Here is a 27,111-nt window from a genome sequence, read left to right as displayed (position 1 = left end):
GTGATATATAAATGTTCCCATGAGATAATGTTGTATTTTCTCTTTCAACCATTAATGTTTCTTTCAAATATCAAATATGTTTTAAACAACTCAAGAGGAAATAAATAGCCTACTGCATTTATACAGATGTTTGTAATTTCTGTTGTTCTTCCTTCTTTCCTGATGTTCTAGGCTTCCTTCTGGTATCATTTCCCTTGTGTCTGAAGACCTTCCTTTATACTTCTTTTAGAGAAGTTATGGTGGCAACATTCTGTGATATAATTCCTGGGACTTCTGTATCAGGGGCCAAGTGGTGGAGGACGAAGCAGTGGAGGTTTCCCCCAATACCCTGATACCATGTGTCATCCAATCAGAAAGGAAGGTTCTCCTCCATCAGCATTGTAGGCTTCTGAGGACTTCCCCTGCAGCAGCCAGTGGTGCCATCTCTGGCCCAGGATTGCTTCAGAGATGGGACTGAAGAAAATGGAGTATTAGGAGACCCTTTTCCCACTTCCTGAATTGGAACTAGAGGGCTTTTCCTAGAGTGCTTGTGTCTACATGATGTCTACTTCCAGGCTGTGTTGAAACCAGTCTGGGAGGTATAAGAGGTGGAGAGAATGACAAACCCACTACCAGTTTGATGGTACTGGGCTTCTTTCTCAGACTTCCTGCTACTATTTACTTTTTAGGGTCCTTAAGTAGCTGCTTCATGCATTCTGTTTTATAACTGTGTTCAGTGGGAGAGATGAGATGGAGTTTATTTACTCCAGCTCTTTTTTTTGGGGGAGGGTGTTCTTACTTATTTAGTTAGTTAGTTTTAGTGGAAGTACTGGGGATTGAACCCAGGACCTTGTGCATGCTAGGCACACACTCTGCCACTGAACTATGCCCTCCCTCTATTTACTCCAGGTTTACATAAGATAAACCCTTAAATGAAGTATAGCATATGTGCAGAGAAGGCACAAATCATAAGCATGCAGCCTAGTAGTATTTTCATAAAGTACACACTCTTTTGTAATCATTGTACAGATCAAGATAGATACCATTACCCACATGCCAGAAGCTTCCCTGTGCCTCTTCCAAATTACTACTTTTACCCTTCTTCCCAAAGGTAACCACTAGCAGAAATTTTAACAGCATGGATTAATTTTACCTGATTTTGAACTTCTATGTATGGAATCCTACTATATATGGTTTATGTGTGGCTTCCTTTGTTCTTCATTATGCTGTGTATAGCAGTGCTTTTACATTTTCATTGCTATATAGTATTCCATCATATGACTATAACACACTTCATTTATTCATTTAATGTTCCTGGACATTTTTGTTGTTTCTAGTTTTTTTTTGCTTTTTGGTTTTTTACTGTGGCTAATGCTGCATTTGTTTCTACAAGAACATTACAACTCCAATTAGTTACTATATACTTCTTTTTCACTTTCTGGAAATAGTAACTTGCAGTGATTTAAGTCTGTATGTACTGTCTTGTAAAGTGTCTTATACGTGGAAGTGGAACCTTTATTTTATTAAGCTGCAAATAAATTTGAAACATCAATTTTCACTAGATTGGAACAGTTTTTACTGTTGATTTCCACTGACTCTTATCAGAGTGACAAGTTTTGACATGAGGCAGTGTGCACTAAAGGTACCCCAGCCAACATTTATCTTTTAAAAAACACAAGTGAGTTAAAATGATTTATTTAGAATTATTTTGTTGCCTTCTTAATGTAGTTGAGAATTTTCCTATAGTGTCATAAAATCAGTTGGAAATCACTAGTGTCCAGTAGTGGTGCTATTTTAAGGCTCACTGCTACTATTATGTTTGTTCAAAACCAACTAGAAAGCTCATTTGTGCGATAGTACAATCGGTGAGTCAAAATTGCAGTCTAAGTATATGCATGTGCTATCCATTTACCCAGAACTTATGGTTAGAATAATACAACACTTCAACATGTGAAAGAGAAAAGAAGACAGTAATGACACTATAAATAATATACAAAAATAGTTCAATGTGTACAAACTACCTAGAATGAATACAGTGTTCCTGGGTTCAGTGTTTCTGTTCCTCTTTTATAAATGTTTTCCTGTCCCCTGGTACAATGGGAGTGATGAAAACAAACTAACAAGCAGGCAAAACCAAGCTCATTCTGCTTGTGGAAGAAACACATGGACAAAGTCATGTGTTCCAAGGAGAAAATAAAATTTCTTTACATTCAGAATTTTGTGCTTTGGAGTAATGCAACAGCTGAGGCTGATTATGATAAAGCAGGAAATGAGAAAGATATAAAAACAATGTAAGCCTCATAACCCCGTTTTCAAAAGTGTCAGGCTGTTTCTTTCTGGAATTTGGAAAAGAAATTCTTTCACTCCAGTTAATTTATTCTTTGCCTCAAAGCTTAACAGTCTTCTCTTTTTGGAGATAATGACTATCTGAGCAGCTTCCAACTCATGAGTGTGTTTTGTTGTTGTAAACCCACCATCATAATGAAGAGTACATCCTTTCTAGTTTTCATAACATGGAATATGGAGAAAAACAATCTTAGTTCTAGTCTGCCGAATCACTTGGCCTGTCAAATCAACACAGAAAATTAAGGCAGGTATTCACATGGTGTAATGAAAAGATGTGTTGTTTATTAAAAACAATTCTGAAAAAGTATCCCCCCAGTTATCTACTTTGTGATGGTGACCAGTTGATGAGCTTTTATATTTGAAAAACACAAATTTCCCCAAAGAGAAGATACAGTTGGTCAATTCTGACACTGATTTGTTTTTGAGCATAACCACATTACTTAACCTAATTATTCTGAGTCTGTTTTCTAATATAAAATTATATTGACCTCCGAGATTATATTGACCTGTGAGTTCTGATATGTATTTCTGATATATTTTCGTGTCAGGGAAACATGAGTAGTACCTGCTGGAGGAAGTTGGGTACGCTGCCCCAGTTTTCACTAACGCCTTCCTGGCCCTTTTTCAAAGGTGCTTCAGTGAAACTCCTCTCTGCAGCTGAGTAACTGGAGATTCCTGATTGCCTGCACCTGCCAGGCCTGCCCCGGCACCCCCCCCCCCCCACCTTTTACTGAGATGACCACTGCCTAGCTTGGGTAGTATAGATCCATTCTCTCTCTTTCCTTCTCCAAACTTATTTCCTCCCCTTTGTCTTTTCTACTAATTTTGAGAAGGAATCTAGTTTTATTCCTTTGGTGCAAATGTTTACTGACTACAGAGGCTGAATTAACTTGTGACAACTTCTATCTTTATTGAAAACAATTTAGGATAGGTAAAAATAGTATTTTTATAATTACACAGTAGCTTGCAAATATGTGCTTTTCCCCATTACTTTGCAGTGGTGGATATTTTTGATAAATACTATTCCTAAGCATTTTTCTCCCTGAGTTATTACCCAAGTTGTCCTAGTCCTCCTCCTCCTGTGCCTCAGTTGTGGCCATTCCCCAGGGCTCTGTGCTTGGCCTCTGCTCCTCCTTACAAGGACTTCTTCCTGCTCCAGTCCATCCGGCTACTTGGGCTTACGCATCACTCCCGTGACAGCTCTGATCGCTCCCCCAGGGAGAGTTCACATTTCTCCTTCAGTAAACATCTCTATCTGGGCAGCCTACTTGTCCTTTAAATACGACATTTGCAATAATTATCTTTTCATTAAAAATTTACTCCTGGCAGCTTTTTAGTATGTGGCACCACTGTTTTCCCAGATCCTCAACACAAACTGCTTAGTTTACACAGTCCATTCACCCACCATTTATTCACAAATTTAAAAAAAAAAATTTTTTTTTTGTTTTCAACTTTATTTTTTGTCAGTTTACATGCTTACATTTTAAAATAGTTTTAAAAATGGATTTATTTATTTTTTGAAGGGGGGAGGTAATTAGATTTGTTTATTTATTTACTTATTTTTTTTAATGGAGGATTGAACCCAGGACCTCATGCATGCTAAGCACACACTCTACCACTGAGCCATACACTTCCCTCATCACAAATGTAATGACCACCTCCTGTACCAGGGGTACCACACGTCAAGGGCACGGAATGAAGGAGTGAGCAGCTAGCTGACTGCACTCCCTCTTTGTCCACCTCTTTCCTGTGCACTTGGAATTGAACAGATACATGATGTTCCGAAAGACTGTGAAGCCCTCTCTGTTTTTCTGTTAATTGACCTCTTTAGAGTGGCCTGTACATCCCAAAACTGACACTCCTGATCTCACAGGAGAAAACAGGAATATGGCATTGATTCTCTGTATTTTGTATATCCTAAATGACCCTTGGATCCAGTTCTGAAAGGCAGTTTATTCAATATTTCTGAAGACCTAAATTGTAAAGGAATAAACTGAATTTTGTTTTCTTATTAATATAGTGTTAGTTCCCTCAATCTTAACCACTTCCCTTTTACAAGGAGCAAATAAATTACTAGGAATTGAGACCTTTATTACAATAGTTGAGGTTTGTTTCTTCAGCTAAATTGAACAAATGTTATTTTTGCTTTTTAAAGCCTTACTATATTCCCTAAAAATTCACCAATCAACTTCATTGCATTTTCCACACACTGCTCTAATCCAAAATAAAATCTAGTATGGTATTCTTTGCCCCATGTATATGTTTAGGAAATAAATATTATTTTAAACACATCATGAACAGCTACTAAGTCACAGCATACTTTAATTTATGGAAAAATGAAAGGAATTCACATAAGTATGAATTTTTATGTTAATGGTAATTTGCTTACAGTAAAATGCACAATTCTTAGGTGCATGCCACTCTGAATTCTGACAAATGTATACACTCATGTAACTATCACCCAGATCAAGATAAAGAACATTTCCATCACCCCTGAGAATTCCCTTGTGCCGAGCCAATCACCCACCCCACTATGAGGCAAGCACAGGTCTGATTTTATTACCCCGGATTAATGTTATTTTTTCTTCAGCTTTATGGGAATGGACTCATGCAGTACATACTCTTTTGTGAATGGCTGCTTTTGTTTTTGCAAAACAAATCTCAATGTGTTTGCAATTTATCCATTTAGTTTTACATATCATTTCATCCTTTTTTATTATGGTATAGTATGTCTTTGTGTGGGCATAATACCAATATGATTACTAAATTCTCTTCTTTTTTTGTACAGTTCTTCCCAAACTAAAGGCAATACATCTAAATTAAGTATCTATCTCTAGGGAAAATTTAGCAAATTTTTATCCTGAAACTTATAGATGATTCTTTTGTGGTTAGGAAATTATCTCTTCTATTTCATAAATGGCTCTTGAATTTGCATAAAATATTTTCAGCTCTTTTTGGTTGGTTTATATATTACTACTACTAGTACTAGTTAACATCTAATGAATGATTAAGTACCAGGCTCTGTCAAATTCTGCATATGACTTACTCTTTAAATTTTTACCATAGCCCTATGGGGTAGCCAGCATTAGTTTAGAAATAGGTTTTGTAACTTGCCCAAGGCCACATAACTAGGAAGGGACAGAGCTGGGATTGAAACCCATGTGCCCTTCATCACTTAACCATACTCTTTAACACCATAATATTTATTAGAAAGGCCACATATAGGATTATTTTGGCTTGCTAAGCTTGATGCTTCAAATTTTGGATGTGTACTTGATAGTTCAAATGGACTCCCTACATCAGAACAGAAATTAGCTTGGGGTACCTGAATCAGAACAGCACAGTCAGGCACTGTTTAAAAAAAAAATCTGATTGCTTGTGCTTACTTTTAGTCAGCCCCACAGTTCTGTAGGTGGCCAGGAGCCTTGAGAAAATATTGCTTCTCTTGCTCATTAAATGGTCTTTACAAATGATGGATTGGGATTCCCAGTGAATCTTGTGCATAATTAAGTCTGACATTCATGGGGCATGCTGTGCCCAGTACTGTGAAAAGCATTTTATGTGTATTATCTCTGTTAATTCTCTCAGTAACTCTGCAAGATACCACTTTTTAGATATTGAAAGTCACATAAGTAGTAAGAGATAGATCTGAGCTTCAAACCCAGCTGTGCCTGAAAATAAAAGTCTATCCTTTAAAAAAATTTTTTTTCATTTTTCAGTTTTATTGGGTAGAATTGTTACATTTTGACTGCACATATACAATATATTGCATGTAAATACATATATACAATATACTGTACATATATTTAAAAATTTACATATATGTACTGTTCATTGTTTCTAAGAACAGTTTAGAGCTTTAGGTTTTTAAACGTGCATAGTTATCAAAGGAATAAAGCAACCACAAAATAAGAATCAATAGAATGCAGTAATCCAATCATAAAGGACAGTCAAATGTGCTTATGCATATTCAAGAAATCAATCATCTAAGTTATAAATAATAAGTAGTTCGTTTGTGTCCTTGTTTTAAGATTCCACTTACAAGTGATATCATATGGGATTTTTCTAAACAGTCCATCCTTTTAAACATGGTGTTTTCTGGACTCTGTCTCAGCGGTACAGATCTACTTAGCAATGTAGATCAACTTGGCTCCTGATTCTTCAAGAGAGACATTGTTGTTCTGTTTAAAAATTTTCTTTCATCGAGATCAAGACATATGGGTTCTGTCTTTTTGTTTTTGTTCTTGTTTTTTTTTTTTAAATGTACCAGGAATAAGATCCTCTACATTTTCAATAAAATGTCCATTTCATGACTTGTAATTTTGGGAAGAGGGAAAGTGGTCCTAGGGGTGGAACCTAGGGATGTTTCACCATCTCTTTTTTCCTGGAAGTGTAGTGAAACTGACATTCTGGAAGGCCAAATGATGTATTGCCCACCCTTCATGAAGCTCTCCCTGAACACGTTGTGTACTGGCATCCATCACTGTTGCCATTTTGATGACTCCAATGACAAAGTAGATCTTCCATCTAGTACATCAACTTCTTCACTTCACTCACCTATTCATCTGTCCTATCCCAGCCATCCACATCCATGGGCACATTCTGTACCTTGCCGTCTAGCATTGGTGCCAGTTCTGTAATCTGAATTGCGAGTATCCCATTCTGTGCTACCATCTCTTTTCACTCCAGCAGATTTGCTCTAGTACCATCACTCCTGAAACTTTTACTCCACTGGGACTGCCTAATTTTCATAGACCTCTTACTATTATTGTTCACCCCTAACCTCTATATACACCTGAGATTTCATGGTCTACTGACATCATCATTCCCTTGAAAATACCCTCAACTCCCTTGTCTGTCTTTTCTTCTGGCATATTCCCTTGGCAAATTCTCAGCTCTCATTGCTGGAGAAAATTACTCAGCTGGTTTCACTCTAAGTTCAAGATAAAATTCAGATACACACTCAACATTGCCTAGCAATCCTACCTTTTTTCTCTAGAAAATTTGCCTTTCCATCGATAAAATGACTGTTTTAGACTTTTTTCTCCTCACTCTTCCACACCCAGCTTCTCTCAGCGCCTCATTCCCCACAGCTGATGACTTCATCCTCCAGTGAGAAAGTAAAAGCCTCAGAAGGAACTTGCTCATCATCCCACCAACAGATTTATAAGCTTGGCAGCCTCAGTACCCCTCTCTTGTTTTTCTTCTTGTTGGTGGATAGAGTGTCCCTCTGGCTTTCAGAGTCCTATTCTCCCCTTTGTTCAGGGTCCCATCTTCTTGCCAGCTGAATTCAATGGACCCCTTTCTCTCTTAAGTCATTTGCGTTTTGCGAGTGCTCTCCTCAAAGAGAGCTCTCCTGTTCCCTTGAAACACCATCTTCCTCCAGCTTTTTGACTCCATGCTCTCCTGTATTTCTTCCCTCTCATTAGAGACTCCCTCTTAGTCTCTTTTATGGACTTCTTCACTGTCTTATGTATAAAGATGTAGTTCCTGCCTAGATAACTGCAACTCATCTTTCAGGTTTCGAGCTTAAATGTCATTTCCTCAGAGGACTCTGAAGACCAGACTAGTGTACGTCATCAAGTCGTATGTTCTCATTGCACATTGTACTTTTCTTTCATAGCATGTATTATACATGAAAGTAAATTATTTTGTGTGTAATTATTTGTTCAATGTCTGTATCCTTTTCTGGATTGTCTGCAGTGCCCATCAGGTGCCCTACATGCTGGCGTAGAACTTGACATGTAGCAGATGCCTGATAAATATTTGTAGAATGAGTGAATTAATATATAAGTGACTCAAAATGTTCAACAAGTGTTAGTTTTCTTTTCCTTTCCTGTCTCATATTTAGAGAAGCATGGATATCCCAGGGTTGTAGAGTAAGAAAACACTATTTCTGTCGAAAGACAAGTTTATTGCATGATGGATATTGATGTATGTTTAAAATTTCTTAAGACATGCTCATGGACACCACTTACAGGCAGTTGAAAATATAGATCTAGGTCTTAGTCAAGAAGTCATAAAACTTTAAGGATCATAAAATTTTATTTTTTTACACCTGCTTTAAAATGTGTTATGGTCTGCTCCAGTGTGTCTTAAAATGGAGAGAAGGTGGACAAGTGGGCTTCCAGGGTCAAATAGAAAACATATAGTTCATTTGGTACAAATTAAAATTATTTAAACTCTGATCTTATTAGAAACAGTCAGTCTTGAAAGAGCAGTAGAAATCGTAACACAGATAGAATTGTATTTTCTTTTTCCCCACTATTTTTGACAATAAGCCTTTTCTTTTCTTTTTTTTAAGTAGAGGTACTGGGGATTGAACCCAGGCTTGTACATGCTAAGCATGTGCTCTATCCCTGAGCTATATCCCTCCCCCTGACAATAAATCTTGAGTACAGATCTAAGATCTTTTCCTTAAAAAAAAAAAAAGCAGAAAAATATTCACTAGTAGATAGTAATATTCCGAAGTCATGGTTCATGAAAGGTTATAGGGGTTTTGGAATATGCCAAAGTTAATTATAGTCTTACAGCTCTGGAGGAGACCCAGGAGAAGTCAACTTCAAACAAAGGTCAGGGTTAGTTAGAAAGGCGTATCACACTTAAGCTTGAACTCAAACAAAGTGGCATTAAATAGTAAAGGTCCAGTGAGTATCAAATTTCATAATTGTGTCAGGTGCTTACAATTTTTAGATCTTGTAAAATCATATGACCCTTTAAAAAAAAAGACTATGTGTTTTCAAAAAATGAGCTGATTCTTATGAGTGAAAAACTGAATAAAGAAAGATGTGATTGCTTTCACCTCAGAATTATGTTTCTAAGATGCCTCCGCGTTGTGACAGCAGGGCTGTTAGTGGCTCAGTCACGGTGGGGCAGCTGCGGTGAACTGCAGACCAGCCTCTGTGGAGCACTGGGCAGGCTAAGTTAACAGACTCTTACCTGTTCTAGGGTGGTAAACTCATCTTCATACTCGGATAATAAACAATTTTCAGTTTCATTAGCAGGGAAGTAGGAGACCATTGATTCTGGAAGTGTAGCTGAGACACCCCAGCTAGAGGACATGATGGAGAGCTGCCCAAGACAGTTTCCTGGTGCTCCGTGCACCGTGGATGCTTGTGGGATGTGGCACCGATGCTGTTCTCCAATTCAGAGAGTTACATTTAATTTTTGAATTCAAGGGGAATGAATTGCTTATGTTAAAACCTTCCCGACCTTTGAAGAACTCTTTGCCACTTCTTAATTTATTTTGTTGCAGCCAGCTCCTCTAACTTCTTCGTATTTTTTCCTTAGATAAGTACACCGAGGCAGTTGCTTCACAAGTTTTTCTTCTCAGCAGTGGAATGCAAGCAAATCAATATTTAATGGTCTTTGTGCAAAGCTTAGTAGAAGAATAGATTTTACTTTGCTACTATAGGGGGAAAAATAGACCTTGTGCCATTAGGAAGCTGGGAGAGGAAGACTCTTGGAAAAATTATTAGTGAATTAAAGTCAATATGATGATGCTGCTACTGGCCCAATAAAAAGTCTGAGAAATCAACTATTGGTCATAAATAAAAATAAGCAATTGCAGTCTGATTTAGAGTGGCTGGTGCCAAAAAAAATGTAGTCAATAATGCATGCAGTGTATCCCTCTATGTTTTTCTTTTTTTAACCATTTCCCAGTTCTTGGGTTTGGGGGAATATATATGTAGCTGCGAGTAGAAATAATTTAGAAGAGGGATAAACCTCCAGATCTGTTGATGAATACCCTCAGATATGAATATGTTTGAGTTGAATTAGTGGAAATAAGTGAAAGGAAGTTCTGTATTTGAGCCTTGTGGATGTAAAATTTCATTCCTTCTTATTACTCTGTTATTTTATTGAGCTACTAGTTACTTCAACTAGACAGATATTTGCTTATAGCAAGAGCTAGGGATTGGAGCATAGAAAATGCCTCATATAATAGCATGGCATTGCTACCTCTGAGGCCAGCAGGAAAAACAGGTGCATTCAGGAGGAACAAAATTAGCCCCAAGAGTATAATTGCTTAGGTCATTAGCTACTAGGAAGGAGTTTAGCTAATACATCTAGTTGTACATATAGTTGTGGAAATACCTACTTGAAATCTTCCTAAATTATTATACGATTTTTTTTTGAAAAAAATCTCTGCCTGGAAAGTTTTGTGGAATCCATTTTTTTATGCTTCAAGCAAAATTATATGGTAACAACATCACATTAGACTTAATCCAGTGACAGCTGGTGTATTTTTGCCAATAATTTTTTATTAGCATATGTGCAAGTTTCTGAAGAATTACAAATATGTAGATCATTTATCTACACGCATTATTTCTAATGAGTAGATATCTATTTTTAAATAGATAGAAAGCAGAAGACTATATCTATGTATGCGTAAGGATAATTTTTAAATCAAAGACCATGGCATTTATTTTTTTCAGAAATAGCCTCATCTCAAGAATACCTCTCTTTTAAAAATGTGTAACATTTTGGTACAAAATGAAACAACTGTACAATAGAACTAGATAGCTTTCCATTCCATTTTACTCTTTTTTTTTTTTAATGAAGGGGAGGTAATTGGGTTTATTTATTTATATTTGGAGGAGGTACTGGGGATCGAGCCCAGGATGTCTTGAGTGCTAAGCATGCACTCTACCGCTTGAGATATACCATCCCCCCTATTCCATTTTAAGTGGGAATATAAATGTTTTGCTAATAAGAAAGTATTTTTCTAGGCGTCTTCTTCAAAATAGCAACCAGCACTGATACCGCTTATAGTTTGTTGGGCTGAGATTGTTTTTCCACAGAAATTGTGTTAAAAATTATCTGCAGAACAAGGAAATGGCTTTGTGTAGCACTGAGAAAATTCTCACGTCTTTCTCGGGTAAGAACAACAGCACTGGCCGCTTTGCTTTGAAGATCAGCTCCTGTTCCCTGTAGAGAGACTTATTTCTAGAACTGAAAGCTGGTAGTGAAGGTGCTACTCTCCTTGGGGCTACTGCTTTAAAGCATGTCATCTCTTAAGTTCAACTTGGAGATACTTGTTTTGATGAGAAGACACAATGTCAAATGGTCAACAAAAGCTTCTGCCTTTTCCTGGTCTCCATGCTAACATAAACACTTCTTAATAAAAAAATTTTTTGTTGGCTTCTTTTCTGTGATTCATGTGTTCTTTTTTCCTTTTTCTGTGTCCAAGTAGAAGAAACACATGCCATTTCATTTTAAATGAAGCTTTCTATTTTAAAGAAATCTTTACACAAAATAAAATGCTTTCTAAGGTAATTGTGTATTATCTTCTATTTTAATATTGACTTCAATGACTAGCAGTTTACCATGGTTATGATGTAGATATGATGCATATTTCTCAGCTAAGTAATCTATAAGCAATATAGTAATCCAGTCTCCAAGATGTTAAATGATTTATCCTACACATGAAACATTTTGAGAAAACTGGAACCTTTATTACATACACCTGTATTATATTACATAGAAAATATGTTCTGGTCACTATTCACCAGAAATTTAAAATGCATGGAACTTCTCATTTTAAAATATGTATGGGGTGGGTATAGCTCAGTGGTAGAGCATGTGCTTAGCATGGACGAGGTCCTGGGTTCCATCCCCAGTACCTCCTCCATTAAAAAAAAAGTTAAAAAAAAACCTTTTTAAACATAACATTGTAAATCAATTATAATTTTAAAAAAGAAAAAGTAATAATAGGAGCAAAAGAAGAATAAAAAATAAAATACGTATATAGTAATTTCTTCCCATAAGTATAAAAATACCAGTGGGTTAAATAGCAATTATTCTGCTCTAGTCGGTGCTCATGAGAATCACTATGTTGTACCCCTGAAACTAATGTAATGTAAATAATTTATACTTCAATTAAAAATTAAAAAATGAAAAACTAAAAAAAAAAATATATAAAAAAAGAGGAGATCACTTCTCTCTTCTTAAGAACTTCAGTAAGTTCACTGGGTTATAATAATACCTGCTTTTCTCACTGAGTTGCTTTTCGATCCAGAAACTAATGTTTGGGGGAATGCTGTGTAATCTGGAAAATGTATACAAATGCACGTGGTCCTGCACGGGGGTAAACCAGTCACCTGAGCATAAGCCTACGCTGCCTCTCAGTAGGCATTGATTCTACTGCCATAAGCACTAAGCATGTCTCTTTTAGGATTCAGGGGCCATGCTCTCCTCATGCTTGGTGGAGAACAATCTTTCCTTAGGATTTGGGTGGTACGCTGGAGGCCAGGCACTTATGAGCATATTGACACTGAATAAGAGGCTCTGTAGAAAGAATAAATGTGAATGTTGTTTCAGGAGAAAGAGATCAAACACATAGAATTCCTAGGAGCCTCCTTGCTACCAAATTTGGCTTTAATCTTACCACAAAATGTGCATAAACAATTCTTTTGTTTACATTAGCTAATATTGAAATTTTGCTTATAATAGATAAAATGTTCTATTTTTTAGAACGCTGCAAATGTAAACCTATTAGAGCTACACAGAAGACCTATTTCCGAAACAATTACAACTATGGTAAGGATAACTTCACCATTGACCTATAAACTGCTGGGCTAAGAAAGAGGTGTGTGTTTGTGTGTGTGTTTGTGTGTGGTGTGTGTGTGTGTAAATGAATACAGCAATTGAAAAATAAGGCTTAAAATCAAATTAACAAGGACAAATTTTAAAAGCATAGTCTCCCTGTTCCAAATAATTAACATGTCTCATATGGGCACAATTCTTAACAAATGCTTAATTTTTTGAAGCGTATCAGACAGCACTGCTGGCATCTTAGAACCACGCAATTAAGTACACAGGAGATACGTTTCAAAACAGAGGGGAGGGACTCCTCTCTCTGACAGGCTGAGGAGGCTTTGGAGCTGCAGTGGGTCATCAGTTGTGTTTTACTGGGGTGAACGGTAAGTGGGGTGAACAGAGGAGCACATCAATGCATAAGAGATTGCTAAAAGAATCAAACTTGATTTCTTCAAGTAGTTTGTCGCATGGAAAACATTTACAGAGTTGGAAAGTAACACAGAATTTGTTAGTGTTCCATTAAGGAAATGTTTCGTTATCTAGCTTGACCTAGATACACGGCATTCTGATAAACAAAATATTAATTGAAGAGCTACCAACCCAAACATAGCTGACAGACTTAACTGGGGAGGAAAAAGCCTGCTGTCTCTGGGCCGGGTACTGTGTTAGGTGGTTTCCACACACTATCTTATGTAATTTTTTCAACTGCTCTGTGAGATGTATTATTGTCCTTATTTTATTATTGAACTTAAGTTTGTCCTTCCTTTATTATTCAGAAGTTTTTCTCAATGGAATTAATTTTTATTTTCTATTATTTATTTTTAATCATCTTTAGAAGAAGCTAGTTTCTCTTGGCCAACGGTAGACATACTTTCCAAGCTTGAAATGTTATGTTTACCTAAGAAGTCAGATGCTTGGCTGCTCATCTGAGGACCCCCTCCTCTACAATTGATGTGAAAAAATCATAAAGAAAGGGAAGTCTAATTTTTAGATTAGCTTTGTGAGATTGAAAAATGCTCTATGAACTTTTAAATACAGTTATAATTTTAAAAAGCATAGTAAAAATTTTGTACTGGGGAATTTTAGTTCAGTTTGTATTGATTTTACCCATTATCAATTTTTACTTTATCCAACTTTCTTAGTGCTGCAATGGTTAGTGCTGCTATTTTTGTTAAAAGATAAAATACTGGTGGTTCCAAGTCATGGAAAGACAAAATCTTCCACAAAGTAGCTGAGTGACTATTTTAACAGGAAATGGGACAGAGATCACAATCAATGGAAAAAGATAATTTCTTTCTCATAGCCAAATAATACTCAGATTACCTATAGTTTAAGGATTTTCACTCGTCTGAGGCTTACTTAGAGATTCTTTGGCTAAGGCAGGCTCTGAAATGATGATACAGAGGCAAAAGCTCTGAAAAGAAAATACCTTATAATTCTAAAATATGTTGATTTTTATTTCTTAAATATCTGCATGTGTCTACTGAGAAAACAAAGTGGGGATGGGAGCTACTGATAATTCAGATAAATCCTCTGCTTCATTCAGATTAATTCAGTTAAAAGCTCTTGGAGCTTTAACAAAATTACTTGAATAATAAAGTAAGTCTTGTAGAGAGATATTTATTTTGGAGTAGGTACATGTGCTAAAAATTTCTAATGAAAATAGTAGACACATTGGGTAAATAAATCATTAGTTTGAGAACATTTGCACAGTTCACTGATCTCTAATAGTTGATGAAGGCTATGAAGCACATTCACAGAAGCCAGGACACCAAAACATCTCTGCTAGTCGGGCTGTGAATCTATCATCTGATCCTCCCAAATGACATTTCAAAAAGGGCAACCTTATCTTTTGTTAAAATAAAATAGAACCCTAATAGAAAGGGACTCCTTCACTCACAAATCAAACCAAACAGGGATAGCTGGGCAGTTATATTTTGTTTGCTATAAATTCTCATACTTGAGACACCTAATTCTCTGAAGATTGAAATACCTATGAAGCAGAAATGAGGTTTTGTCCTAAAGTTTTTAGGATTAGTAGCTTAATTTGTATGTGTGTTGTACTGGTGGAATGTTATTGAATAACTTTCTGTATGGAATTGGGGCATTGATGGGGGAAATGGTTGATTAACTGGACTTAGATTTCGTGGATTGCTTTTTCCTTTGTAGTCCAAAACCCCTAAAATATGTGGGAAGGGACTCAGATGAAAGTGGTCTGCAGATACGTGCCTAAGAGGCTTTCAAAAAGTACACTCATGTGGACATGTTGTGTTTTCCTCTCTATAACGTCCGTGGATGTTGAACTAGAGCAATGAGGGTGCCTGGGTGAAAGCCATTGACTTCTTACTAATTGATATTTTTGCTTCTTAGGCTTTTTCAAACTCCCCCTTAAAAAAAAAATCTCGCTCATTTACCAGAAGTAGGAATCTAAAGAATTTGGCTCTTCCAAAGGAGAGAAATACAGAAAAGCAACAGAGCTGTACTTTCTATATTCTCAAATACTTTGATTTTGCAACTGAACTGATTACTTTTAAGGCAATTTGTCTTCATATTGAGAAGTAAAGGCAAGTCTTATAAGTTGGGTGCCAGTATATCCACTGAGAGAAGTAGATTAATACAATTGACAAGTTAGACCATATTCCATAGCACGTGAGTGGGGTCAGTGTTTATTTTAAAAGAAAATGCAGTATATATAAAGGAGAGTATAAAAAAGTTACTGAAATAAAGGAAGAAAGGAGCTGATGTCTGACCAGTGAGATCAGAGGAGGCAGGTGGAAAGATTGCAGAACCAGCTTGGGCACACTGTGGAGCAGGACTACTTTATGACACCAAAGAAAACCCTAACTCTTTAGAAAAGTATTAATAGACCTGATAGAAGAATGCTGATGAGGAAACAAAGCATTTTAAAGTGCTAGGTCTTTACATATAGTGAAGTTAATATAGTTTAAATTCCTGTTGGCAACAACTGAAGCTGTACACGTACATCCAAATATACACATACATCTGTACACATCCGAAGCGAAATTCTGGAGGAAAATTACACCCAGATCCACTCAACCCTTGATGATCTAAATGGTTTCTCACAATGAAATATGTGCACACACACGTGCATATACACACACAAATATAAATGTACATGCAGATTCTAAGGTGATCAGGGCTGAACCTTAAAGGGGCAGGCGTGTTGTGTAGTGTGTCACTCACTACTGTCAAAGGCAGAAATATCTGGCTGACTTTTTCCCTGCACTCACTGAGCATCAAGTGGATATGAACTGACTAGAAAGAAGTCTCCTTGTCTTTTCTGAATGGGACGCCTACTGTGTGTGATGTTACCATCCCAGCTTTATTCTCTTTTATCCAGTCATTCGGGCTAAAGTTAAAGAAGTAAAGAGCAAGTGCCATGACGTGACTGCGGTAGTGGAGGTGAAGGAGATTTTAAAGGCTTCTCTGGTGAACATTCCAAGGGACACTGTTAACCTTTACACCAGCTCTGGCTGCCTGTGTCCTCCGCTTAACGTTAATGAGGAGTATATCATCATGGGCTATGAAGACGAGGAACGCTCCAGGTAATTCACTCCTTAAGGACTCAGAGCAATTTCTATGCCTGTCCTAGCCTTACTGCCTGTCTCTGGAGAGCTTACTCTGGGGTTCTTACTTTGGGATCTGCCTCCCTTCTGGGGGACTAAAGATAGCTTTTAGTTGGATCCTTCAATTTCATATATTGGATAGAAAAGAGTATGTGTGAAATTTGTAGGTGTGCGTTTTTTGGGGAGAGGGGTCATGACCTCATTTGTTCTTAAAGGGGTCTGTAACTCCCAAATTGTTAAGAACTGCTGTTCTAAAACTTGGCTGTCCTATTCTAGTATAAACAGTAAGTCTTTCTTGGCACCAATTGCTTGTGTTTTTCAATAATGTGTTTTAATTTTTCAACAATGATTGCTTCTTTAAAAAATACAGATTACTGTTGGTGGAAGGTTCTATCGCTGAGAAATGGAAGGATCGACTTGGTAAAAAAGTTAAGGTAAGCCTCAATTTTAAATTCAGAGTGATACATAGAAACGTAGAAAAGCACCCATTTGTCATTTAAACAAAATAGCTGCCCTCAAATACATAAGAAATGTTAAAACTTGATATATCTATATTCAGTAGTCCAAGAACTGAGTTTGTCTCTAATGTCTGTTTCATTTAAGAAGCAAATTCTCTATATCAGAGTGTATCAGAGATCTAACTACAGCTGCCAGGCTTCTGACAATGGGAAGTCTAGCTGTAGTTAATCTAGTCCTGGTCTGGTGACTCCATATTATTATTAGGGCTCCAGACTCCTTCCAGCTTATGGCTTTGCCATTTTTAAGGGTATTGCCTCCATCTTCATGTTCAGCCGGAGGTCACAGGATGGCTACCCTACCTCCATGTCACGCCTACATCGCAGGGTAAAAGGAAAAGGAGGTTACAAAGGGATTTCCAAGTGCCCCATCTAACAACTTTTACTTAGGATTCATGGGTCTCATGTCCATCTCTAGCTGCAAGAGAAGCTGAAAAATTTAGCTTTTTTAGGTGAGTGTATTGCTTCCTTGAAAAACTGCAGTTCTGTGAGTCAGAGGAGGGGGGAATAAAGCACAGGTGGAAAACTGCCAGGATTGTCCCAGTGCATAAACACCAATTCCTATGTACTGGGTGCAGCCACGTTCATTTGTGTAGATAAGATCTGACCAAATTAGGTCCTTCGAGCTGTACTGTAGCTTTATTTTTAAGCCAATGACTCTGAGATTCTGTAAGTGATGCATTTTTTAAAAATCACAATAAATCACCTTGTAGAAAATTCCATTTACGCTTACTATACTAAGCAAATCTGTTTCAACTGAAGGGATGTAGGGGCAGTATGCACAGAGGGGCAAAGAATCAAAAAGTGTATGTGTGTGTGTGTGTGTGTGTTTATGTGTGTGTTGGACAGGAAGCGGGGGGAGGGGAAAGTGGGAATTGTACCAAACATAATACATCCTCTTCCTTCTGTGAGTTTGAAGGCTTGGGAAACATTTACAGGGTAAGTTAAACACCCCTGGGCAGTTTATCTTATACATCTGGCACTTGACACAGCGGACACATTTCAGTTAAAGTGACCTACAAAAATACAGAGGGCATTATTTTGCAGAGAGAAAATACCCTCCAGTAATCTCTTTTTTCTTTAGTATTTTGTCAAAAGTGAGCTGTATTTCAAGTTCAGACTCAGGAGAATTCTCTATTTGTGTATCTTTTCAGTTTGTTTGGTGTTTATTAAAAAGTATGTTGGAATCTCTTGCTGTCCTTTTAATTCAGTTTTCTGCTTGCTAATGCATAACAGGAATTTGTCCTAAATTCCTGTACCAGTTGGAAGAGCTTTCAACATCCTTGCTGCAAAGCATGTAACACAGCTTGCTGCTTCTCTTTTGGTACTGAAACAATTATCATCATGTAAAGACCCAGGACTCCTGGCTTGTCTTGTTTCTTCAGAAGGCAGACATATTTTCTATTACTTTCTACGGGGAACTCACAGTTATTATTGTAAAAATCATCTATAGTCTTAGTCTGGATTTAAACACGCTGAAGGAAAGAAATAACTTGAACATTTTTTAATTCATATGCAGAACTCAGGGTTAAAGTCTGTGGGTGGGCAGCCTGTTTTGGCTCTATAGAGATCCTTACTTTAGCTTTCCAGTCAATTTTGAGGATGTAAAACAGAGTTATATGGAGCACTGTTGTTTGTTTCCTCCTTTTAATGAGTTGCCCTTTCAACTGATTTTTTGTTCTCAGGGACAGATCAAGAATTAAATTAAGACCCTTTTTATAGTTTTGCCATGCAAACTGTTTCTTTTTTTAACCAAAGTGTTGGTCATAGCAGGTTGTTCAGATTACGATATTTGGCCTGCCTTGGGGAGTTGAGAATCAGACTATTTTTTCAAATATGAAAACCAGTAAGATATGATATGGAGTAAAAGGGTGCTAAAATGAAGAATTATTTCAGCAATTAAAAATTGAAAATTTGTTATGTACTAAGAATTGTGTACCTTTTTCATCTGTTCACCTTCAGAACAATAAACAGTCTTTATAACTTTCTAATGTGTAAATGATAAGGTCTAGTAAGTTCCAGAAACTTTGCATGGTAACTGATGGAGTTAGAACTTGAACTTGGGCCATATCTGACATTAGCTCCTCACTGCTCAAAGTGTCTTCCCTGGACCTGCAACGTTGGCATCACCTGGGAACTTGTTAAGTATGAAAATCTTGGGCCCCATCGCAGCCCACTGAATGATGCTCTGCAGATTTAACAAGATATCCAGGTTATTTCTATATTCATTAAAATTTAAAAAGTACTTACTCTTATTTCTACCTATAGTACCCATAATATAGCCTCCTTTTAGTTTGGTGTATTACATGTAAACAAAATTGAAATTGTTAAAATGAAATATTAGGAAACTTGATTATAGTTATTAAAAAATTGGTAATGTCTGCTTTGCAAAACTTAGAATGAGGGCAGAACTTTGTTCTGTTTTGCTGCACTTGGCATATATTAACTTAGAAAAATATTGTAAGGGACCCTATCCCCTCCCCTCATTTTTTAAAAATTTCTGCCTAATCATTTTATTTTATTTTGCTTATATATTTTTTAATTGAAGTATAGTCAGTTAACAATGTTGTCATCCCCTCCCCCCATTTTCATTTTTTTCACTGCTCAAATCACATAGTTATAAAAGGCTGTGCTCTTATGTGTCATTAAGAGAGGAAGATAAAAAGTTGCCCTTCCTTCAAATTCTCTCTGTAAATCTTCCACTTGATCACCCATGAAGTGGCAGACTTGTATGCGTAACCTCAGGAAATACCCACAGATATTGACACATATTTGTGTCACCATCTACCGACATGGAGATTTTAAGCTTACGATTTGATTTGAAAGCATTACTGATATATTATTACAAGTGGCCAACTTTGTGCTTTTTAAAATCAAAGAATTACGTTCATATAGCATCGCTCTCATTGTTAACCTGGTATAGAGATTTTACACATTTGGAAAAGTAGTAAAATGCTCTCAAGATCTGATTTTACAATCTTGCTCAGTTGTTAGAACAGTACAAGTGATGACTCTGGTGACATGTGCTTGTGACCAGTTTCTGTTTTACATTTCACAGCGCTGGGATATGAAGCTCCGTCATCTTGGACTGAATAAAAGTGATTCCAGCCATAGTGATTCCACTCAGAGTCAGAAATCTGGCAGGAACTCTAACCCCCGGCAAGCACGCAACTAAATCCTGAAATGCAGAAAATCCTCCGTGGACTTCCTATTAAGACTTGCATTGCTGGACTAGCAAAGAAAAATTGCACTATTGCACGTCATATTCTATTTTTTACCACAAAAATCAGGTGGTAACTGATGTTACTTCTGTTTTATCTTTTGTTTTTTGCTTTTCACCTTCCCCCCATCCCTATACCCCCTTTTTTTGTGGTCTGGGTGCAGATTCTTAAATATATTATATGTATTCTATTTCACTAATCTTTGCAATAATAATAAATTAAATATGTTGATTCCAGGGCCTCTTTGCTAGAGTAAATGTTAATTTACAGTTCTGCACCCAGACTGGAAACACAGTATTGGATGCAAAGAGAGATTTCTGGTGTACCCAGAAAGCTAGATACTCTGTAAAGCATACTTTGCTGATTTAATTACAACCTCATTTTTGCATGCCTTTTGGGCATTCTCCTTACGCTTAGAAAGTTCTAAATGTTTATAAAGGTAAAATGGCAGTTTGAAATCAAATGCCACCCAGGCAAAGCAATCAAGCACCAGGAAGCATTTAAGAGGAAATGACACACAAGATGAATTATTTGTGAGATTGGCAGGAAGCAAAACAAATAGTGTTAGGAGCTGGGGAAAGAGCATTTTGCCTGATGGAATAGCACAGCAAACCAGTAGCTGCTGGGGTGTTAACAGCAGCATTTTTGTTTGTTTGTTTTTGGCAATACATTCGATTTGTTTGTGAATATATTAATCAGCCTTAGGTATGTGAATTATAACTAGACATCTGCTGTTATCAGGATAGCTCTGTTTAATTTGCTTCCTTTTAGATAAACCCATTGGTGTAAGTCTTTTTTTTTTTTTCCTCTTTCCTTCTTTTAAAATAAATTTCACTTGCTGCATTGACCAGGAAAAGAAAGTGTGTGTGCATGGGCACCAGGGGGGTTATTTTTAAAAGCTATATAGCTCCATAAAATGCTGTAGTTGCAGGATGGTAAAATGTGCAAGGCTCTGTGAGCGTGTGTGTGTGTTAGTGTGTGTGTGTCCATACACTCACACCCAAGCTGAACTGAATTACAGGCCTGGGCACTGGCCTGCACCTTATTATTTGGATTTGTGCCGTTTAACGTTCAGTAAAATATGCCTAAATAAAAGGAATTATGGTTGTCAGGAGAGAGGTGATTCTGACTTTTGAAACAAATACACATTCCCCTTACTTAGGCTACAGTGGGGTCCTCAGGCCCTGGGGAACAACAATGCTCTTCCTTCCTTCCTCCAGCAGGGTTTTGGAGAGCCAGTGCCCATCACTTGAAAGTCTCATTCTCTTACATTTACACGTTTGATATTAGTAGAACCAAATTTCTGAGCTGTGGTGTGCTGAAAAGCAAAGCAAAGTGGTGCAGTTTCCCTCTATAAGGACCAACACGCAAGAATGAAATTCATTCCTGAACAGAAGTTTCCTAAAAGGGTAAATAACAATTCATCTAAATTCCCTCTTTTGGAAGTAAGAGAACACCCCTGCCTTCTGACTGACCCCCAAACCCCAACGATCAGTTCCTACAATCCCACAGAGAGTTCTCACCTTCGCCTCCATCAGGACCACGTGGCCTGTGAGCTGCCGCATGGCTCCTTCCAGGTATTGTCACGTTTCACCGTCTGCCCCTGGGGGCTTATTCTCAGGTGGCTTAGACAGGCATCTCTTTCTAGATGCTGCTGTCGTAGCCTCAGAAGGGGAGGGTGGGTGTCACGGGCAGGAGTGAAGTCTCACAATGGAACAGCCGTGCCTCCGTACCTCTCATTCTGACGCTTAGGCCTCGACTTGAGCTTCAAGGACTGAGGACTGGGTAGCCCTTCCTGTTTTTCTCATGCCCTTTTCACGTTAACGATGAGAAGAAGGGCAAGAACTGGCTGCAGGAGATTTAAAGGAACTGGTTTCTCAAATCTACAAAATGTCACAAACTCTTCCAAACCAGAGAGGAGTTTTTAGTGACAAAATATTCTGATGTACAGTGGGAACCACAGACATCTCCAGATCCTGTCGCTTTCTTTTTTTCGGGGGGGGGGGATAGTTTTTGTGTAGAGATTTGACACAATTGATGTTCAATACATATATATACATGATACTTATAAGCCAAAGAGTCCCCAGTCTTCAGATTCAGCAGTGGGTTTTTTCCCACCTTTCATTTTGCTCATGAGTGTGAGGTTCTGTCAGTTAAAGTTTCTAAAGGTATAAGGTCCATGAATAAGTTACATTTGCTTTTACAGTTTGGTAGTTGCAGTATCTCCATTAGTAAATTATGTATAGGCCTCTTTCACAGGGATATGACTTTTTATCATAATGGTCACGTTTCTAATCAGACTGCAAAATCGTTTCTCCTCTGTAGTTGCCGTGATACGAACACATCTAGTTAATGCCCCTCAACAGGCTTTTCGGACAGGAATTAACTTTCAAAGCCGCTAAAATTTTAATATATTTGTATCCTTGTCAGTGACCTTGAGATCTACAAAATTAAAGTTTCTTTGGAAAATCTTGGTCACCTTCAGGATTTTAATTTTCCTAGCCAGATAACAACAAAATGTTAGGCGCGTGCTGAGTAAACTAGCAAAAACTAAAATGACAGCAAACTTGGATTCTCTTCATGGATATGTGAGTATTTTCCGGTGTCACATACAGAGTGTAATCCGATTCGGTGCCCTGTGTTGCAGTGAGCATTTGGGGGTGGGGTGGGCCAAATCCGTGTCATTCCACATCTGTTACATATTAGGAAGGCAAATACAAAAATTAGAATCACTATGAGTAAATAGCACTGCTTATTGTCTTCCACGAGAAATTATTTTCTATTATCCTTCAACAAGTAAAGTGACTGAAAAATCAAGTATTTTAAGATTGGTGTTTATTTAGACTGAATTTTAGTATGTTAATAATACAAGTTGTTAACGTGTGTAGATATGAGGTAAAGTAAAGATTTCTAATACTGTTACTGAAATCCCACCAATTGAATCTTAAAATATGGTTGCCAGCTGTATTTTTTGGAGGGGGAAAGCAATTGGGTTTATTTATTTATTTACATTTTTAGAGGATTGAACCCAGGACCTTGTACGTGCTACACATGCGCTCTACCACTTGAGCTACCACCTCCCCCCGCAACATGGTTGCCAGCTGTATTAATATTAACAAAAAACAGTAGAGTTATACCTTTGATAATGGTCTCTTTGGGGTAATACGTCTACCAGTGGCTAGAGCTCTATACAAAACACATGTGTTTTACCTCATGTCATCCTTGAAAGTCTGTGAAGTAGGAATTGTTATTTCCATTTTACAGATGAAGAAATCAAGAATTTAGAACTTCAGAGTTATATAAGTAGGAGAGCTGGGCCTCAGACCATCTTCTTACTCCCCACGTTACATGTTTTTCACCACTGCAATTCCTGATAAAAAGATAAATGCATTCTGCCACTGTAGACGCCCACTGCTATCAGCCTGGCGCTACAGCTGCCCACACTCCTTTTTCCTTAGCGATATTAAATCATTCAAATGGCCCCCTTATCACATCTGGGAAAGAGCTCTGGAGTTAAGGCACCTGTATTCAAATTCTCACTTTGCAACTTACTGGCTGCTTCGCCTACTCTCCAACTTGAAAGATCAGGTGAGCTGAGCGGAGCAGAGCCTGGTGAGCAGTGCCTGGAGCATGGGAGCTGCTTAGTTAAGTCTCAGAGTTTTTCCACCTTTATTCTTGAACCATTTCTGTGGGGTACACTGTTCTCAAACAGGTCTCTTGTGAGTGCTTGTCAACCCGAGAAGAAAACGTGGCTTTCCAATAGATCCTACTCCTTGCCCCATTCTCTCTCCTCCATCTTTAAGATGCCAGACTCAAAAAATCCCCTCAGCTCATCCACAAGTTGAATGATTGAAATGATTTTCCTTTTCCTCCTGTAGGGAGCGAGGCAGATGTGCTTAGAAAGTAACATGATCAGGAGACTAGATAAATACGTATTCAGGTTTAAAAAAGATAAGATTCTGTACATAGTCCTCAATTCTACAAATACTTCTATCACTGATACAAATTTGTTTCAGATATGATTTATTTTGGAAATAAATTAATCCCCAGTTGCTTTTAAATATGGGAAATGGTAAACCTCTACTATAGAAAGCTTAATATCTTTTTAAAGTTTTTTTTTGTTGAGGGGGAGGTTTATTTATTTATTTATTTTAGAGGAGGTGCTGGGGATTGAACTCAGGATCTCATGCATACTAAGCTGTGCTCTGCCACCTGAGCTATACCCTTCCCCCCAAAGCTTAATATCTTTATGCTAATTAACTCTATGGAGATGTCAGCTTCCAGATTAAGTCACTTAATCTTTCAACTTTCAAGTGGAATGGGATTTACTATTATCCATTACAAGTAATAAGCAAAGCAGGTAAGACAACTTTCTCTTCATGTGACTGTAAAAGTTTGGTTCGCCAAAAAGGTTATTATTGTTCATGGTTTAGGCGAGCAAGGAGAGATGTCTTACAAAGCTGTGTGTTCTTGGTATGAGCTGAATTTTGTCCGAGTCGCTTCTTGGTGTTTTTCATTTCCTAGGGAGTTCCAGAAGTACTAAAATTATATTGAGACAAAGTGTTTATGTTTCAAAAGTGCAGGCTCTGCATTCCAGGCTGCACACTGAGGGTTCTCAGAACAGAGGCAGCTTTTACTGAAACTTGGAAATAAGGGTAACTCATAACGGCTGGGACTAGTACACACTGGAAAAATAGAAGACAACCTAAAAGCCAGGTGACAAAGGGCACAATCTAACCCAGGGGTTGACAAACTTTTCTGTAAAGGGTTGCATAGTAAACACTTAAGGCTTTGTGGGTCATCCAGTCTCTGTTGCAAGCTCTGCTGCTGAGGCTCAAGAGCAAACACTGACAATACACACATGAGTAAGCATGGTGGTGTTCCAATAAAACTTTATTTACAGACACAGGAGGCAGGCTGGGTTTAGCCCTTGTGCCGTCGTTTGCCTAATTTTGTGGGTCTGCTCAAATGCTCCCTGACTAGTTTGAGTTATTTTCTCATTTGTTGGACTTAATTAAATAGGTGGTTTTGGTAGCATAGAGAAACTAACTACCAAGGAAAGTTCGATTTGGGGCTCAATAGGACTTTGCCTAAAATGTTACCATTAGAAAGTCAATTTCTGGGTTGAACATTATTCTCTTCAGAAATCTGCTTAAAATGCAAGGGCTTAGGAAATGTACCAAGTCAGCATCTCTATAGTGTTAATTAGTAGCTCGAGGCCCTAGAAGCTGCATGAGAGTACCCGGGCGCCTGGAGTAAAGAAAAGGGGACTGAAAGAGGAGGGCCCTGAAAGAGAGGCGTTTGTCTCGCCCTCTAAACAATCTTCATGGGGTCCATTTGACCACCCAATAATATTTTGTTGTTGTTGCTCCTGCAAAGGCACATTCTTTAGGAATAAAATCCTGCATGAATGAGTGCTCAGATATCCAGACAGAGTGCCACTTCGTTCACTGCACACCCATTCAACAAACACCTACTTTGTTGCAAGGCTCAGCACTAGAAAATGAAGGTAAGAAGTGGAAGAGGATAATCCAGCAGGAAAATCCACTTACAATACAAGATGGTAGGATCTACAAAGAAGCAAGAACAAAGGGTAATTCTTCTTAAAAATCCTGCAAACCCCCGGGCTCACTTCTCTCTTGCCCTCCCCTCCATTCATTCCAGTTTGGTGTATTGAAATATGTTCCTAGCACTAGTTATTCCCTATTTTTAAAGCTGACAAGCATGAAAAACTATAAATATGGTTGATAGTTGTCGTTTGTAAAAACCTTGTTTACTCTTTGCTATTTCCTTAACATTTTCATTTAAGCTGCTAAAACTGGAAAAAGATACTAGGAAGTGTTGCTCAGGCACTAAAACCCCCCCTGTGTGTTTAACCCGTTCACCATAAGCTTGATTTACAATGGCTTTCCTTGCTTGATGAATCCCACATGCCCCATAATTTAAACATCTTAATGTGCCTCTCACTGGAGGGCCTTTTTATTTGAATGTAAATTGATTCTGAAGCTGCTCCCAGTCAGGAGTTTGTGCTTGATATACTGTAGCTGAGAGTGGAATACGGTCACGCTAAGGATGAATCGGCAAGGTATAGATGGAGGTTCAAGGGCCGCCATAATTAACCCAGCTCGGGTTAATTCAACCATTAATCTATACTCCAGCTGACTGTGTAACCTGCCACGAATAAATGAACGGCATAGATCCCAAGCCACTCAACAAATGAAATGCAGTTTGTTCACATAAATACAGCAGGACCTCGAGTTCATTTCTGGATTTGTGCAGCTGATTCTTTTTGGAAGATTTTGAGAGATTTTCAGCGGAAGTCAGGCAAGATTTTTGTAGTATTCTAAACCCAAAAACAACGCCACTCACTCTTGTTAGTTCAGGTAAAACCAAACTTAAACCATGTAAGAGAGTGGCTTATCTATCATCTCTCCCATTCAGAAAGTGTACCCTGCAAGTCATTTAATAATTCCCATTGGTAGATAATTCTAAGGTATAATAATTATTCCTGCTATTGGCAGTTTACACTATAGGTTTTAGAACAAGAAAATATCAAGTTACATGAACTATTCAGCTACAATTATAAAAGTTATGCTTTTTTTCCCCCAAGTACTTGTTCAACACTTTTAAATAGCCAAGTTGGAAAGGATTTCAGACTTAGGTTGAATATCATCTCAGTAAGTCAGAAAAACTTCAGGTTCTGCTTTTCTCCTTCAAGCTCAGGAAGGTGTCTGTGAGCTCCAAACACACCTAGGTCCAGGTGTTAGCTCTCCTTCGTGACAAACTCCAGGACCTTTCCCTGATACCCTTCTCAGAGCCACAGCCTGGGGACTGGGGAAATGCCTTGCAGGCATGAGGACAGGCTGACAGAAACGTGAATACAACGGGCACTAGGTGCACAAACATATCCAGAGAGAAGAGGCT

The 27,111-nt window shown here is 37.8% G+C and overlaps 1 protein-coding gene across 1 annotated transcript in view; it reads left to right on the top strand.

Moving 5' to 3' along the window:
• The window catches only part of FRZB (frizzled related protein), a 31,311-nt gene extending 10,277 nt beyond the window's left edge, over positions 1-21,034 (top strand). Inside the window, exons 3-6 of the mRNA XM_010991660.3 lie at positions 12,799-12,864; positions 16,226-16,430; positions 16,822-16,885; positions 20,025-21,034. Of these exons, the coding sequence (XP_010989962.1) occupies positions 12,799-12,864; positions 16,226-16,430; positions 16,822-16,885; positions 20,025-20,141 (452 nt within the window). The 3' untranslated portion in view covers positions 20,142-21,034. The remainder of the gene's footprint in view (positions 1-12,798; positions 12,865-16,225; positions 16,431-16,821; positions 16,886-20,024) is intronic.
• Positions 21,035-27,111: the final 6,077 nt, after the last annotated feature.

This window comes from Camelus dromedarius, chromosome 4 (assembly GCF_036321535.1).
Source record: "Camelus dromedarius isolate mCamDro1 chromosome 4, mCamDro1.pat, whole genome shotgun sequence".
Taxonomy (NCBI): Eukaryota; Metazoa; Chordata; class Mammalia; order Artiodactyla; family Camelidae; genus Camelus; species Camelus dromedarius.
Note: the sequence above shows the minus strand (reverse complement) of the source record. Positions and strands in the feature narration are given on the sequence as shown.